The 13,270-nt window shown below is 50.1% G+C and overlaps 1 protein-coding gene and 1 long non-coding RNA gene across 4 annotated transcripts; both read left to right on the top strand.

The window, feature by feature from the left end:
• Positions 1 to 95: 95 nt before the first annotated feature.
• Positions 96 to 7,843, top strand: LOC114427884 (protein transport protein Sec23A). Of its 2 annotated transcripts, none has more exons than XM_028396108.1 (20): positions 96 to 198; positions 1,083 to 1,349; positions 1,487 to 1,544; positions 1,624 to 1,710; positions 1,796 to 2,032; positions 2,118 to 2,194; positions 2,276 to 2,420; positions 2,505 to 2,663; positions 2,744 to 2,859; positions 2,974 to 3,097; positions 3,185 to 3,265; positions 3,421 to 3,510; positions 6,094 to 6,200; positions 6,278 to 6,431; positions 6,502 to 6,579; positions 6,669 to 6,830; positions 6,975 to 7,061; positions 7,229 to 7,384; positions 7,468 to 7,533; positions 7,610 to 7,843. In XM_028396108.1, the coding sequence occupies exons 2-20, from the start codon at positions 1,129 to 1,131 to the stop codon at positions 7,697 to 7,699; spliced, it is 2,295 nt and encodes a 764-aa protein (XP_028251909.1). In that variant the 5' UTR covers positions 96 to 198; positions 1,083 to 1,128; the 3' UTR covers positions 7,700 to 7,843. The 2 variants fall into 2 exon arrangements, with proteins under 2 accessions (XP_028251909.1, XP_028251911.1); XM_028396110.1 differs by lacking the exon at positions 96 to 198 and adding an exon at positions 205 to 392.
• Positions 7,844 to 12,175: 4,332 nt separating this feature from the next.
• On the top strand, positions 12,176 to 12,885 carry LOC114427909 (uncharacterized). 2 transcript variants are annotated; one of them, XR_003669486.1, is made up of 3 exons: positions 12,176 to 12,530; positions 12,596 to 12,655; positions 12,747 to 12,885. It is a non-coding gene; the product is annotated as an uncharacterized LOC114427909 (long non-coding RNA). The 2 variants fall into 2 exon arrangements; XR_003669485.1 differs by having other exon boundaries at positions 12,731 to 12,876.
• Positions 12,886 to 13,270: the final 385 nt, after the last annotated feature.

Below are 13,270 nucleotides of genomic sequence, written 5' to 3'. Positions count from 1 at the left end.
CATGTTTTCAGTAGAAAACAGCGTCAGAGTGAGACCTCGGGCCGTCTGCGACTGTGAGTCAGGAATGTGGTTCCTGATTATCGCTCGGAGTGGGACCTCTGCGTGTTTGGCCCGTCTGTGTCTTGACGTGGCGCCGGCCAGCCACCATATTGTTTTGCTTCGTTGTCAGCGGAGAGCAGCAGCAGCGGCTTCAGGGCGGTGAGTCTCTGGTTTACCTTCCCTCTCGGACTTAGCTGGACCTGGCAGCCGCCCTGCTCCACCTGGGCTCCGTCAGGTCGCCTGTCTGTGCGTCCTGTAGCTGCCACCTGTGTGACATAGCTGACGCGGCTGCCCGGTTAGCCGCTGTTAGCCTTTAGCTGTGACGTTACCTGAACCCTCATCACTCGCTGACGGTAAATGTGTTTATTTGGCGTCTGAGCTTCAGGTGTGATGACGACACTGTTGGTGTTACACAGGTGTCCACTGACGTCACGCTTTAGTCTCGCAGTGGACTCTAAAAACGGGGAGTTCAGTTTAGACGTGTTTACACGGTCAGAGGTTACAGAGCTTCCATACAAACTATCTAATGTTCCCAGGCGAACTCTCAGCTACGGACAGAAGTGAGGAAACGTTTGGGTCATGCTGCACAGAATCCCCGCAGAGGCACACCGAGTATTCACTAACCACGCTGTAGTATCAGTGCTGTAGTATAGTCAGTCAGTGCTGTAGTATAGTCAGCCCTGTTCTATAGTCAGTCAGTGCTGTAGTATAGTCAGCCCTGTTCTATAGTCAGTCAGTGCTGTAGTGTAGTCAGTCCGTGCTGTAGTATAGTCAGTCAGTGCTGTAGTATAGTCAGTGCTGTAGTATAGTCAGTGCTGTAGTATAGTCAGTCAGTGCTGTAGTATAGTCAGCCCTGTTCTATAGTCAGTCAGTGCTGTAGTATAGTCAGCCCTGTTCTATAGTCAGTCAGTGCTGTAGTATAGTCAGCCCTGTTCTATAGTCAGTCAGCGCTGTAGTATAGTCAGTGCTGTAGTATTGTCAATGCTGTAGTATAGTCACTGTGGTGGTATGTTCAGTACTCTGATGCTGCCTCCCCCCTCCAGCCTAAAGCCATCAGTGTGACCCCGCCTCCTGCCTCCCTGCATTGCCATGGCAACCTTCTCAGAGTACATCGCTCAGAACGAGGAGCGTGATGGCGTTCGCTTCAGCTGGAACGTGTGGCCATCCAGCCGGTTGGAGGCGACTCGGATGGTGGTGCCGGTAGCAGCTCTCTTCACCCCCTTGAAAGAGAGAACAGACCTGCCCCCGATCCAGTATGAACCAGTTCTCTGCAGCCGTGCCACCTGCCGTGCTGTCCTCAACCCGCTGTGGTACGTATCACAGCTCTCACCTGCCTGTCTCTTGTCTGTCTCTCTCTCACCTGTCTCTCTGTCTCTCACCTGTCTCTCTGTCTCTCACTCACCTGTCTGTCTCTCTCTCTCGCTCACCTGTCGGCCTCTGTCTTCAGTCAGGTGGACTACAGAGCCAAGCTGTGGGCTTGTAACTTCTGCTACCAGAGGAACCAGGTGATTGCAGTGTGTCCTGCACCTGTCTGACAGGTGGCTCAGAGCAGAGACGCTGACACTCTCCTGTTTTCTGTCTCAGTTTCCTCCGTCCTATGCTGGGATCTCTGAGGTGAACCAACCCGCTGAGCTCCTGCCTCAGTTCTCCACCATCGAGTATGTGGTTCAGGTGAGACTGTCAGGCAGGCACAGGGAGGGGGACGGGTAAGAGCAGGCACACCTGATGTGTGACCCAGTCTGGTCTCTGTCCACAGCGGGGCCCTCAGATGCCGCTGGTCTTCCTGTACGTGGTGGACACCTGCATGGAGGACGAGGACCTGCAGGCTCTCAAGGAGTCTCTGCAGATGTCCCTGTCTCTGCTGCCCCCCACCGCTCTGGTGGGACTCATCACCTTTGGACGTATGGTCCAGGTGCATGAGCTGGGCTGTGAAGGGATCTCCAAGAGCTATGTCTTCAGAGGGACCAAAGACCTGAATGCCAAGCAGCTCCAGGTAGATATCAATGGTGGTGCCTCGAATCTGGGCGAGGGACAGCTAATGGCGGTAATGACTTCTGAATGTATGGTGGTTCCTGCAGGAGATGCTCGGGCTGTCCAAACCGGCAGCCACTCAGGCTCGAGGTTCGCAGCCAACTCAGCAGCCTCTGTCCAACAGGTAAGGTCTGAGTCCACATGAGGTGTGTTACCGTGCTCTGGGCTGTGAATGTAGCCTTCCTCAGTGCGCCTTGTGCTTCAGGTTTCTGCAGCCGGTGCAGAAGATCGACATGAACCTGACCGATCTGCTGGGGGAGCTGCAGCGTGACCCCTGGCCTGTCACCCAGGGCAAGAGGCCACTGAGGTCGTTGGGCGTTGCCATGTCTATTGCTGTGGGCCTGCTGGAGGTGAGGGAGGGTCGGGGTTTAGGGGCACAGGTCAGTACCATGTTGCTGCCATATACAGAATCTGATTAATGTGTTTACCCACAGTGCACCTTCCCCAACACCGGCGCCCGGATCATGACATTCATCGGTGGCCCAGCAACGCAGGGGCCCGGCATGGTGGTGGGAGACGAACTCAAGACCCCCATCAGGTCCTGGCATGACATCGAGAAGGACAACGCCAAGTTCATGAAGAAGGCCACCAAAGTGAGTGAGAGCTGCTCTCACAGTGTGTCAGCAAACCTTAGTGCACTACCACCTTCTATTCAAGTGTGTGTGTGTTGCAGCACTACGAGGCTCTGGCCAACAGAGCGTCCACTAACGGTCACATCATCGACATCTACGCCTGCGCTCTCGACCAGACCGGCCTGCTGGAGATGAAATGCTGCTCAAACCACAGCGGGTACACACACACACACAGTGTACAAATAGTGTCTTTGTGAGGACAGTGATGTCCCCCCTCACCCACCTCTGTCTCCTTCATGGTGGAGTTACAGTGTGTGTCTCCTTCTGTCAGAGGTTACATGGTGATGGCTGACTCCTTCAACACATCACTGTTCAAGCAAACCTTCCAGAGGGTTTTCACCAAAGACGTCCAGGGATCCTTCAAGATGGCTTTTGGTGCGACTCTGGAGGTCAAGGTATGAGTGATGAAACGCTGTGCTCACAGAGGCTCCGCCCCTAGCTCACCTGTGTCACAGGTAGTCCCGGTGTGTTTCTTTTTACAGACCTCCAGAGAGATCAAAGTATCCGGTGCCATCGGCCCCTGTGTGTCCCTGAATGCCAAAGGACCCTGTGTCTCTGAGAACGTATGTGACCGTCCCCACCACACTGCCCCCTGCAGGCAGAGACAGGATCAGTCTGTACTGTCTGTGGCTCCTGTCTTTGCCTGCAGGGGGCAGTGTTTGTGTAGTTCTCTCTCCTGTAGAGGACGCTATAGCACAGTGTGTTTTTTGTGTTGTAGGAAATTGGCACAGGAGGAACTTGTCAGTGGAAGGTCTGTGGTCTGGATCCAAGCACCACACTGGCTCTTTACTTTGAAGTCGTCAACCAGGTGAGCTGTGGTTGGAACAGAATCAGGTGACTGATGTGGATCAGTTTTCCAGGAAGTAAACATCAGCTGTGTCCATTCCTTCCATTAATTATTAATATCATCATTCAGAAGATTGAAGCTAAACCTATGAATGACCTGGATGACTGGGAATCAACATTATTATCATTAACAGTAAAATCAGTGTTCCAGGTCCATGCAGTCCGTACAGTCTGGATCACGCGGTGTCATCAGGTGATGTCAGGACCAGGTCCTACAGTCAGCTGAGTGGGTCATGGTGTTGTTGGAGTTCCTGGTGATGACGGCGGTTGTGTTGCTGTTGTTGTTGTGCTGTTGCGCTTGGTCATGCCCAGGTGTTGGGCGGAACTCTGAGTGTGGGGTTCCAGAAACTTCCCAGGACACCTCTGAATAAACCGGCCCAAAGTTCGACGTACCGCCGCTCTGTACCTGCTGGAGTCACAAAGGAGTCACTGCAATCAGCCTCCACCTGAAACCTACAACTTACTGAGCTCTGCATTCAGAATTGTTTGTTCTACTCACGTCTGCATCATGCAGGTGATCCAGGGGTTGAGGGCGGAGCTGGTCAGAACCAGCCAGGCGGAGAGGGCGGAGGTCACTGCTGGACTCTGCTGTCCACTGAAGGTCTCGTACAGACACACTGAGATGTGGGGCAGCCAGCAGAGCAGCAGACACACTGCAGGCAGACAGGAAACAGGTCAGGACTACTATCTGATGATCAGAACAGGAACTGTCAGGACTTGTTGTCTCTGTGGTGACCTTTGACCTTTCTGTGTTGATGACATCACTGTGAGTCCTGAAGGTTACCATCTTGTTGGATTTCTGGTTGCTGCTCACGCCTACCTTCAAACCCTCGACTTGGCAGCTGTTGGCTAGTTGTGGTAACAACACACCTGCTGTTTGTGTAGTGTACAGGGTGAGGGTGTGTACAGGTGTCATAAAATACAGGAGCTCACCTGAAGTGGTGACCATGACGATGGAGCTCCTCAGATAATTGTTGGCAGGGACGTAGAAGCAGTGCAGCTCGTTGCACATGAACGTTCCTCTTCTGGCCTGCTTCCTCGCCACGTAGACGATATATCCATACAGAGAACACATGGTGACGATCGGCAGCACGATGCCCACCACCATCCACAGCACCACAAAGAGCCTGTTCTCAGGGGTGAAGCTGGGGCAGCAGAGGAACCGAGACTTGCTGTAGCCATAGTTGCCGAAACCTAGGAGCGGGAGGGTGGCGCTCACCAGACAGAACAGCCAGACCAGGAGCAGCAGCGCCTGGCTCCGCCTCACTGTCCAGATGCTGCCATAGCTGAGGGCGAAGCAGATCTCTGTGAACTTGTCGACAGTGGCCCAGGTGAGCGAGTGGATGGAGGAGGTCTGCAGGAGGAGGAAGATGAAGCCGCTACCCTGACAGAAGGCGCCCTCGCTGGGATACACGGTGGGCCAGGACAGGCTGTTGTGGGCTCCAAAGGGAATCGTGGAGAGACTGAGGGCCAAGTCACTGAGGCTGACGCTCAGGGTGAGGCCCAGCGTGTCAGACCGGAGCTCCTTGTTGAGAAGGAGCACCAGCAGGAGGAGGAGGTTCCCACTGATGGAGGCCACGCTCGACACAATCATGAGAGCAGCGTACGAGGTCCTCAGAGTGTCTGTCATCTTTAGATGGGTTCATAGGACAGGGGGGTCGGACATCACTAACAGACCTTAATTTATGTTCAAATGTTTTTTCAGTCAAACTCAGCTGTCTGAGAAACTAATAGTGAGTTCAGGTCCGCTGCAACTGTCCTCCATGTTCTGTGCCTGCTCTGAGTTATAAAGCACAGCGGATCCTGCAGAGTCACCGCTCGGACATGATCAGCAGGATTATCTGAGCTTTGATGAGTCACCACGCTGACTGACCTGTAGTTTAAACGACTGGAACTCACCAGGAGTCTGGACCAGTCCTAGTCCTTCAGAGGGTCCCCTGACCTGGGACCTGTCAGTCCAGAGTGTCCCTCACTGCATCAGTTCATTCATTAGAGGAGCTCTGAGTGGTCTGCTGGGCTCTGGAGTCATCGCTGATGTCCTCTGATGTTTGATCAGAACTGATCCGATCAGCTCTGAGTCTGAGCAGGCTGGACTGCAGGAGGCGTGTCCTCACAGCAGGGGAGTCTCCACAAGCTGCGTTACCATGGCACACCTGTCCATCACCTGCTGAGAAGATGATGACACACACACACACACACACAGGATATTGCATGTTTAGGTAGTGTTGATTTTACTGTCAGCAGATAGTGTGTGTGTGTGTGTGTGTGTGTGTGTGTGTGTGTGTGTGTGTGTGTGTGTGTGTGTGTGTGTGTGTGTGTGTGTGTAGCCTGATTAGGTTAATAACAGGTGTGCAGGTGTGTAATCATCCTCCTGCTGAACCTCAGACCACAGAGGAGCTCAGGTCAGGTTCATGAAGAAGCCAATCAGGGCGCGGCGTTCATTTGTTGGTCCGTGACTTCAGCAGGATAAACACGAGTGAATCAAACAGCTGCAGCCTCACCTGTGATCAGTGAACACACCTCACTATCAGTCTGTTTCCTGCAGCACAACGCTCCCATCCCTCAGGGCGGCCGCGGGGCGATCCAGTTCGTCACTCAGTACCAGCACTCATCAGGACAGAGGCGGATCCGAGTCACCACCACCGCGAGGAAGTACGGCAGCACACCTGTGCACAGAACTGTCGTTGGTGTCCTTTCATGACTCACATTCATGTCAAACTTCTCTCCAGCTGGGCCGATGCTCAGACGCAGATTCAGAACATCGCAGCGTCCTTCGATCAGGAGGCGGCAGCCATCTTGATGGCAAGGCTGGCGGTGTACCGGGCAGAGACGGAAGAGGGTCCGGATGTCCTCAGATGGCTGGACAGACAGCTGATCAGACTGGTAGGAATGTGATGCTGTGGACGGAGAGGCCGTGGACATCCGAGGTGTTAACTCGTGTGTCTGTGTTTAGTGTCAGAAGTTCGGAGACTACCACAAAGACGACCCCAACTCCTTCAGGTTCTCGGAGACCTTCTCTCTCTATCCTCAGGTGATCCACATCCCATAATGCACCGCGGTACCTCATTCCCATACACTATCTGTAAACACTGAAGTCTCACCTGTGTGTTCCGTCTGCAGTTCATGTTCCACCTGCGGCGCTCGCCGTTCCTGCAGGTCTTCAACAACAGTCCAGACGAAAGCTCATATTACAGACACCAGTTCAACAGACAGGACCTGACCCAGGCGCTCATCATGATCCAACCGGTGCTGTACGCCTACTCTTTCAACGGGCCACCGGAGGTACATACACCCACACACAGAGACACACACCTATACACACACCTGGACAGACACCAGACACAGACACACACCTTATGAAAACCAGAAAGTCAGGGATATTAATTAATTGAATGATCACTGTGTGTTTGTGTGTGTGTGTTACAGCCTGTTCTGCTGGACAGCAGCAGCATCCTTCCAGATCGAATCCTGCTGATGGACACGTTCTTCCAGATCCTCATCTACCACGGAGAGGTACTTGCTGCTACATGTATGACATCACAGCCAATCAGCACGCAGTACGAGGCTGTGTTCACACACACAGATGTTTAATTAGATCACTGTTTATTAGAGCTGTTATTAATCTGTATAAACATAATCAATGTAGTTATAATATGGTGTGTGTGTGGTGTGTGTGTCAGACAGTAGCTCAGTGGAGGAAGGCCGGCTATCAGGACATGCCCGAGTACGAAAACTTCAAACACCTCCTGCAGGCGCCAGTGGATGATGCTCAGGAGCTGCTGCACACGCGCTTCCCCATGCCCAGATACATCGACACGGAGCACGGAGGCAGCCAGGTGGGGGCGCCACACTCACTGTGTACATCCATAAACACACACCTGTTCAGACACACTCGGCTCAGATCAGATTCTGTTTTCAGGCTCGCTTCCTGCTCTCCAAAGTTAACCCCTCCCAGACCCACAACAACATGTATGCCTGGGGACAGGTAAGACCCCCACCTTACTTCTCATTAAACACCCACCAATCAGACATAGGCCTGACATGAGTCATACCCTCTGCAGGAGTCCGGAGCTCCCATTCTGACGGATGACGTCAGCCTGCAGGTCTTTATGGACCACCTGAAGAAACTGGCCGTGTCCAGCGCCGCCTGATCCAACTCCGCCCCACCCCCTCATGTCTCATGAGTTTGTCTGCTGCCTGATTTTTCATGACAACCATTAAACCAACCAAGCTGCCTGTTTAGAATCAGCCAATTCCACGTGTCACATATACAAAATAAAGCAGCACTGACAGTTTCACAATAAGAGTCTGTGTTTCTGTTCCTGCTGCTCCTGTTGTCTCCTGATCTAACCAATCAGCTTTTGGAACAAGTCCCCATCCCGAGCAAACTGGTGTTGGTGCTGCGGTCTGTTTTCACTTTCAGCAGCATCTTCTGTGCAGCTTGTTTTTGTCTGTTTGAAGGGGAGTCCAACGTCTTCCGTGTGTCTCTGTGAGGACTCTTCTGTCTCTTGGGGTCCAGCAGACACTGTGGAGAGAGAGGGTTCACCGACCCACAGATGGAGGAGTACTTCAGGAGGAGGTTCAGAGAGGAGGAGCAGAAACATTTTTACATATAAAACAAAATTACATTGCCAAAACACATTTACATGTACCGAAACAAATTTACATTTCAGAAAACAAATTAACACGATGCAAAACAACACATTTACAGGTGGCGAAACACTTTTACAAGTTCCAAAATCTACTGGAAACAGAATGTCCTAACTCCGGGGAACGCTGAAGTGATAATGTGAGTGGACTGTTGGAGTTGTTGTGTTTGGACTTCATGGGGACCCCAGATGGACAGCAATAAAAACCTGTGAGTGAAGATGGATCATTGATTATGTGATGATTTCAACCCTTGATTGTGCAACAGGAGAGCATGCAGAAGGTTTATAAGAATAACTTACTACTCTCTGGGATACGCGGATGGATATGATAAACAACATAGAGTTTGGCTCTTTATCGACATAAAGTACTGTCCTGCTTGGCTGTGGACCAACAAATATTGACCTAAGTGTGATTGCTCACTATTTTCTGTCATCTGTGCGAAACCTTGGCGTCATTCCAATGAGACTGAGGACTCAAACATCCAGAAGACTGAATCCTGGTGGTACATATTCACAAAGGGAGGGTAAGAGGCCCTCATTAGGTTCTTTATTTATATGTAACCTTTGATGTATGCTTAACATTCTTTTTTTATATAATTAGAATTTTATTACAATTTTTGGCATAACAAAAATCAAGAGATACAAAATGAGATACACAACCCTTAAAGGGTAAACATGTGACAAGATTGAAAAACAACAAGCAAATAACAAACACAATACAAACAACTAACCTAAGGGTCACCCAGTGAGAGGATCAAGTTTAGCAGAAAGAGGCTGGTCTTACCACCCTAAAACCCAATAATGATGAATAATGGAGAGGGGGCCATAGAGAGCTGAATAGTCCCGCATATCCTAATAAGACAGGCGTCCCATTTCAGATGGAAACTGTCTGTTCTGTCCAATATTTATATGAGAGGCGTTCCAGGGCAGCCAGTTTGCCTAAATCAGGGGTGTCCAAACTACGGCCTGCGGGCCAACTGCAGCCCGTGGTCGGATTTTCTATGGCCCGCGGCTTCTATCTTAAAATGTGTTCTTTTTGGCCCGCCTGCCAAGAGTGAATCACAGAGTAAATCAAACAAAATCAACAGGAAATTCTTTGTTTTTAACTCATTGTGTAACATTTGCATCATGGTTCTCTGAGCAGAACATTATCCCTCTCTGTATGTTGAAGAAGATTCTCAGTCATCCAGGTCATCATACGTAGAGAAGATTGAAGCAAGACGTCTGGACTTGTAGAGTTTTCTAGAAGACGTTTCGCTGCTCATCCAAGCAGCTTCATCAGTTCTAACTGTTTGGTGGGGAAACATGGTTTATATGTGGTCACAGACCTCAGTGGGTGGGTCTGGGTAAAACTTTAAAAACAATAGCACTAAATGTGTGTCGTTAGACACACCTGGCCCAGTCAGCCAGAACATCACAGGTAAGTATGGAAACATTTAGTGCTATTGTTTGTAAGTTTTTTAAAGTTTTACCCAGACCCACCCAGTGAGGTCTGTAACCACATATAAACCATGTTTCCCCACCAAACAGTTAGAACTGATGAAGCTGCTTGGATGAGCAGCGAAACGTCTTCTAGAAAACTCTACAAGTCCAGACGCCTTGCTTCAATCTTCTCTACATCCCTCTCTGTACCTCAATTTATCTTTGACTTCTATTTGTCTGTAACAGAAAGAATTTCTCCCCGGGGATAAATAAAGGAATTCTGATTCGGGTTCTGATTCTGATAGAAGTACTGTCTGAAGAACCTATCCTGGATTCCTGGATTGGTGCAGTAAGTAGCGACTAGCCGGCTAGCTGGAATACGAGTCCACAAACAGCTACTGTGTGTGAACGGAGCTACGTCTGCTGTTTGCAGGACTACCTGATGCCCTAATAAAAATCAAATAGTTCAAACCTAAAGACTACGAAAATAATGTTCATGTCTGCTCTTGTTCTCAGTCGTAAGAAACTATCGGCTTCTACTGGTCAGTGTGGGGAATGACCACAGCTCTGTCTTTATGTATTGTTTATATTAGGGATGGAACGGTTCACTAAATCCACGATTTGGTTCGTATCACGGTTCTGAGGTCACGGTTCACATTGTTGAGGTTTTTTCTACTTTAAATACCAGATGAGCCTAAAATACATCCCGATTATCCAACATTCACCATATTTAAGAATCAGTTCAGTGTTTCCATCATTATATCAGGTCATTTCTTTTCTTTTTCATTTCTATATAGCACCAGATCCTAACAGAAGCCATTTAAGAACCTTTCCTATAGAACAGGTCTGCATCTGGTTCTTTATTAAACAAACTCAACAGCTCATGTTATTGATCTTATTTGCACGGCAGCATGACGTGTACACACACAGACACACACAGACACATGCGCAGACAAACACACACAGACACACACCGTCGGACAGAGCGTGTGTTGCTTTGTCCACTGTTGCTCATTACATGCTAGTTGGATAGCCTGAACTCTATGACCACGCTAGGCTAAGCTAAAGGTGCTGATGTCCGTGGTTTTATTTTTATTTTTGCCATTGAAATATATTATTTACATCCCGCTCTGTAAGCAGTGACGGGACCAGCGGCAGCTTTGCGCACGGTTGGATGCAGACTGCTGTGGGTCTGTGGGTCTGTGGGTCTCTGGGTCTGTGAGTCTCTGGGTCTGTGGGTCTCTGGGTCTGTGAGTCTCTGGGTCTGTGGGTCTGTGAGTCTCTGGGTCTGTGGGTCTCTGGGTCTGTGGGTCTGTGGGTCTGTGTGTCTCTGGGTCTGTGAGTCTGTGGGTCTGTGGGTCTCTGGGTCTGTGAGTCTGTGGGTCTCTGGGTCTGTGGGTCTCTGGGTCTGTGGGTCTCTGGGTCTGTGAGTCTGTGGGTCTGTGGGTCTCTGGGTCTGTGAGTCTGTGAGTCTCTGGGTCTGTGGGTCTGTGGGTCTGTGAGTCTGTGAGTTTGTGGGTCTCTGGGTCTGTGGGTCTCTGGGTCTGTGAGTCTGTGGGTCTGTGGGTCTCTGGGTCTCTGGGTCTGTGGGTCTGTGGGTCTCTGGGTCTGTGGGTCTCTGGGTCTCTGGGTCTGTGGGTCTCTGGGTCTGTGGGTCTGTGGGTCTGTGGGTCTCTGGGTCTGTGGGTCTGTGGGTCTGCTCCGCCTGCAGCTGAACCTGCTGCGTGAAGCTACAGAGTGACCGGCTGTGAGTGTTTTGAGGCGGCGGAGGAGCTCATGGCTGCTGCTGGTCGAGGACAGGAGCTGACCGCAGAATGATTTCACGTCAGTCTCCAAACGTCACCAGAGAGAGTCAGTAGTTGGTTTAGATTAAAAAAAGTTTGGAAAGCCGCCAAATGTAGTGAGAGAACCGAACAGAACACGCGCCCAGAACCGAAACACGTGTACCAAACGGTTCGGATTTTTTTCCTGAACCGTCCCACCCCTAGTTTATATGTATAAAAATTAATAGTGTGATTGATGAAGCCAAACAAAAACATCCTGTGGACATTTGACTAAATAAATAAATAAAACACAGTCAGTGTTTAGGAGGTTTTCGGGTTTTCATGTTTAAAGGAACGGTGAGAAGGACAGTAGGTGGCGGTAATGCACCTCAAACGTTGGTTGTCACTCGCCGTTAAACAGAAGAAGAAGAAGTTCTCAGGAAGTGATAAGTTGGCTGCATGTCGGCGCCATTTTGGAGACAACCTGAAGCAGGTGTGGAAGTTCAGCTGCTTGGTCTAATTTACTGCTGGTGTAACGGCAGCTAGCCAGTATCACTGCACGTCACCGCCAGCTCTGGTGTAACATCCACCGACAGATTAGAGAAAGGGCCCTGGTTCGACCAAAGGAGAAGAGAGAAGGCCTGGTTCCACAGAAAGGCCTGGAAGCAGAGGCAGCGGTGGGCACATGGCGCACAGCAAGGAGCTGCAGCAGGTGCTGTTGGCTTGTTTGAGTTTACAGTGAAGATGAAGACACAAGTTGATGAATGTTGTTTTGTCTTTAGAAGCCAGAGCAGGTGCTTCCACCCTGTGAATGGCTGCAGATAATCTGGACTTCATTACAGAGTCGCTGAGATAAAAGGGAAGCATTATTGTCTGTGTTCAACAATAAGTGTTAAATTCAAACGCTTCATAAATATCAGTGTGAAGTCAACGCTTCATAAATATCAGTGTGAAGTCAATGCTTCCAAACTAACAAAGTTTGTCTCCATCTAGTGGTGAACAGGAGAAATGCGCCGCTTCCAGAGACACAGCTGAAAGCAGTGATAATCAGAGCACATGGCGCTCAGGAGCAATGCACAGACTGCAGAGGATCCAGGCTGTCTGAGGACGAGCGCTGTCTGCTTCAGTTTACAGTCAAGGATCATGAAGTGTGTTTTTTTAAAGTTGAATTTAGTTGTAAATTGTGTCATCACGTCTGATTTTCCCTCTTCAGGCCTTGAAGGCCTTCCTTGGTGCTTTCTGGGAGACGTTGCAGTGGATTGAACTCGACAAGGTGAGTGGATGTTTCCTGGCTGCTTCACTGCTGATGGTAGGACACACCAACCTGAAGACTCTGCTGTTTGTCCAGCTGCTGTCCTGTGAAGAGGTCCCTGACTGCAGCATGGCCTGCCTGGCAGATAAAGCATGTTCTTTGGCAGATGATTAGCGCTCAGACAAAAGTAGCATCTTGCGAGGAGGAACAGTGGCAACGTCAGGCGTGTTGGCCTGGTCCTCAACTGCGACTACTCATGAGGCCTGCAGCAACATCTGCACCATCAGCGTTTAGTTTTGCTCGTGTTGCCCTCATGTCTGCAGTGTTTTAACTCTGCATTGCAGATCATGTGTTATATTTGTTGTTAAACATGGTCCATCTTGTCCTCCTCAGCTGACGACCACATAACAGCACCAGCGCCTCCAGTGCCTCTGCCTGCACCTGGTCATCCACCAGCCAGGCCCCGCCTGTGGTCTGAGGAGACGTCTTCATGTGCTGCTGTGTCAGGTTATCGGTTTTCTTGTTATCTCTGTATGGCATGGTTTTTTTTCACCTCATATTTTCTTCCCTCACGCAGGCTACCACTAGTGTAGTGATAAAAATTATATTATTCATTGTATAATTAAATAAATTAAC

This window comes from Parambassis ranga, chromosome 22 (genome assembly GCF_900634625.1).
Source record: "Parambassis ranga chromosome 22, fParRan2.1, whole genome shotgun sequence".
NCBI classification, from domain to species: domain Eukaryota; kingdom Metazoa; phylum Chordata; class Actinopteri; family Ambassidae; genus Parambassis; species Parambassis ranga.
Note: the sequence above shows the minus strand (reverse complement) of the source record. Positions and strands in the feature narration are given on the sequence as shown.

Excerpts from the sequence above, each read along its gene's own strand:
- LOC114427884 (XM_028396108.1), top strand. The coding sequence starts at position 1,129 with ATGGCAACCTTCTCAGAGTACATCGCTCAGAACGAGGAGCGTGATGGC. Across the intron at positions 1,350-1,486 it reads GCTGTCCTCAACCCGCTGTG|TCAGGTGGACTACAGAGCCA; the intron begins GTACGTATCACA and ends CTCTGTCTTCAG. Across the intron at positions 6,831-6,974 it reads CTTTCAACGGGCCACCGGAG|CCTGTTCTGCTGGACAGCAG; the intron begins GTACATACACCC and ends TGTGTGTTACAG.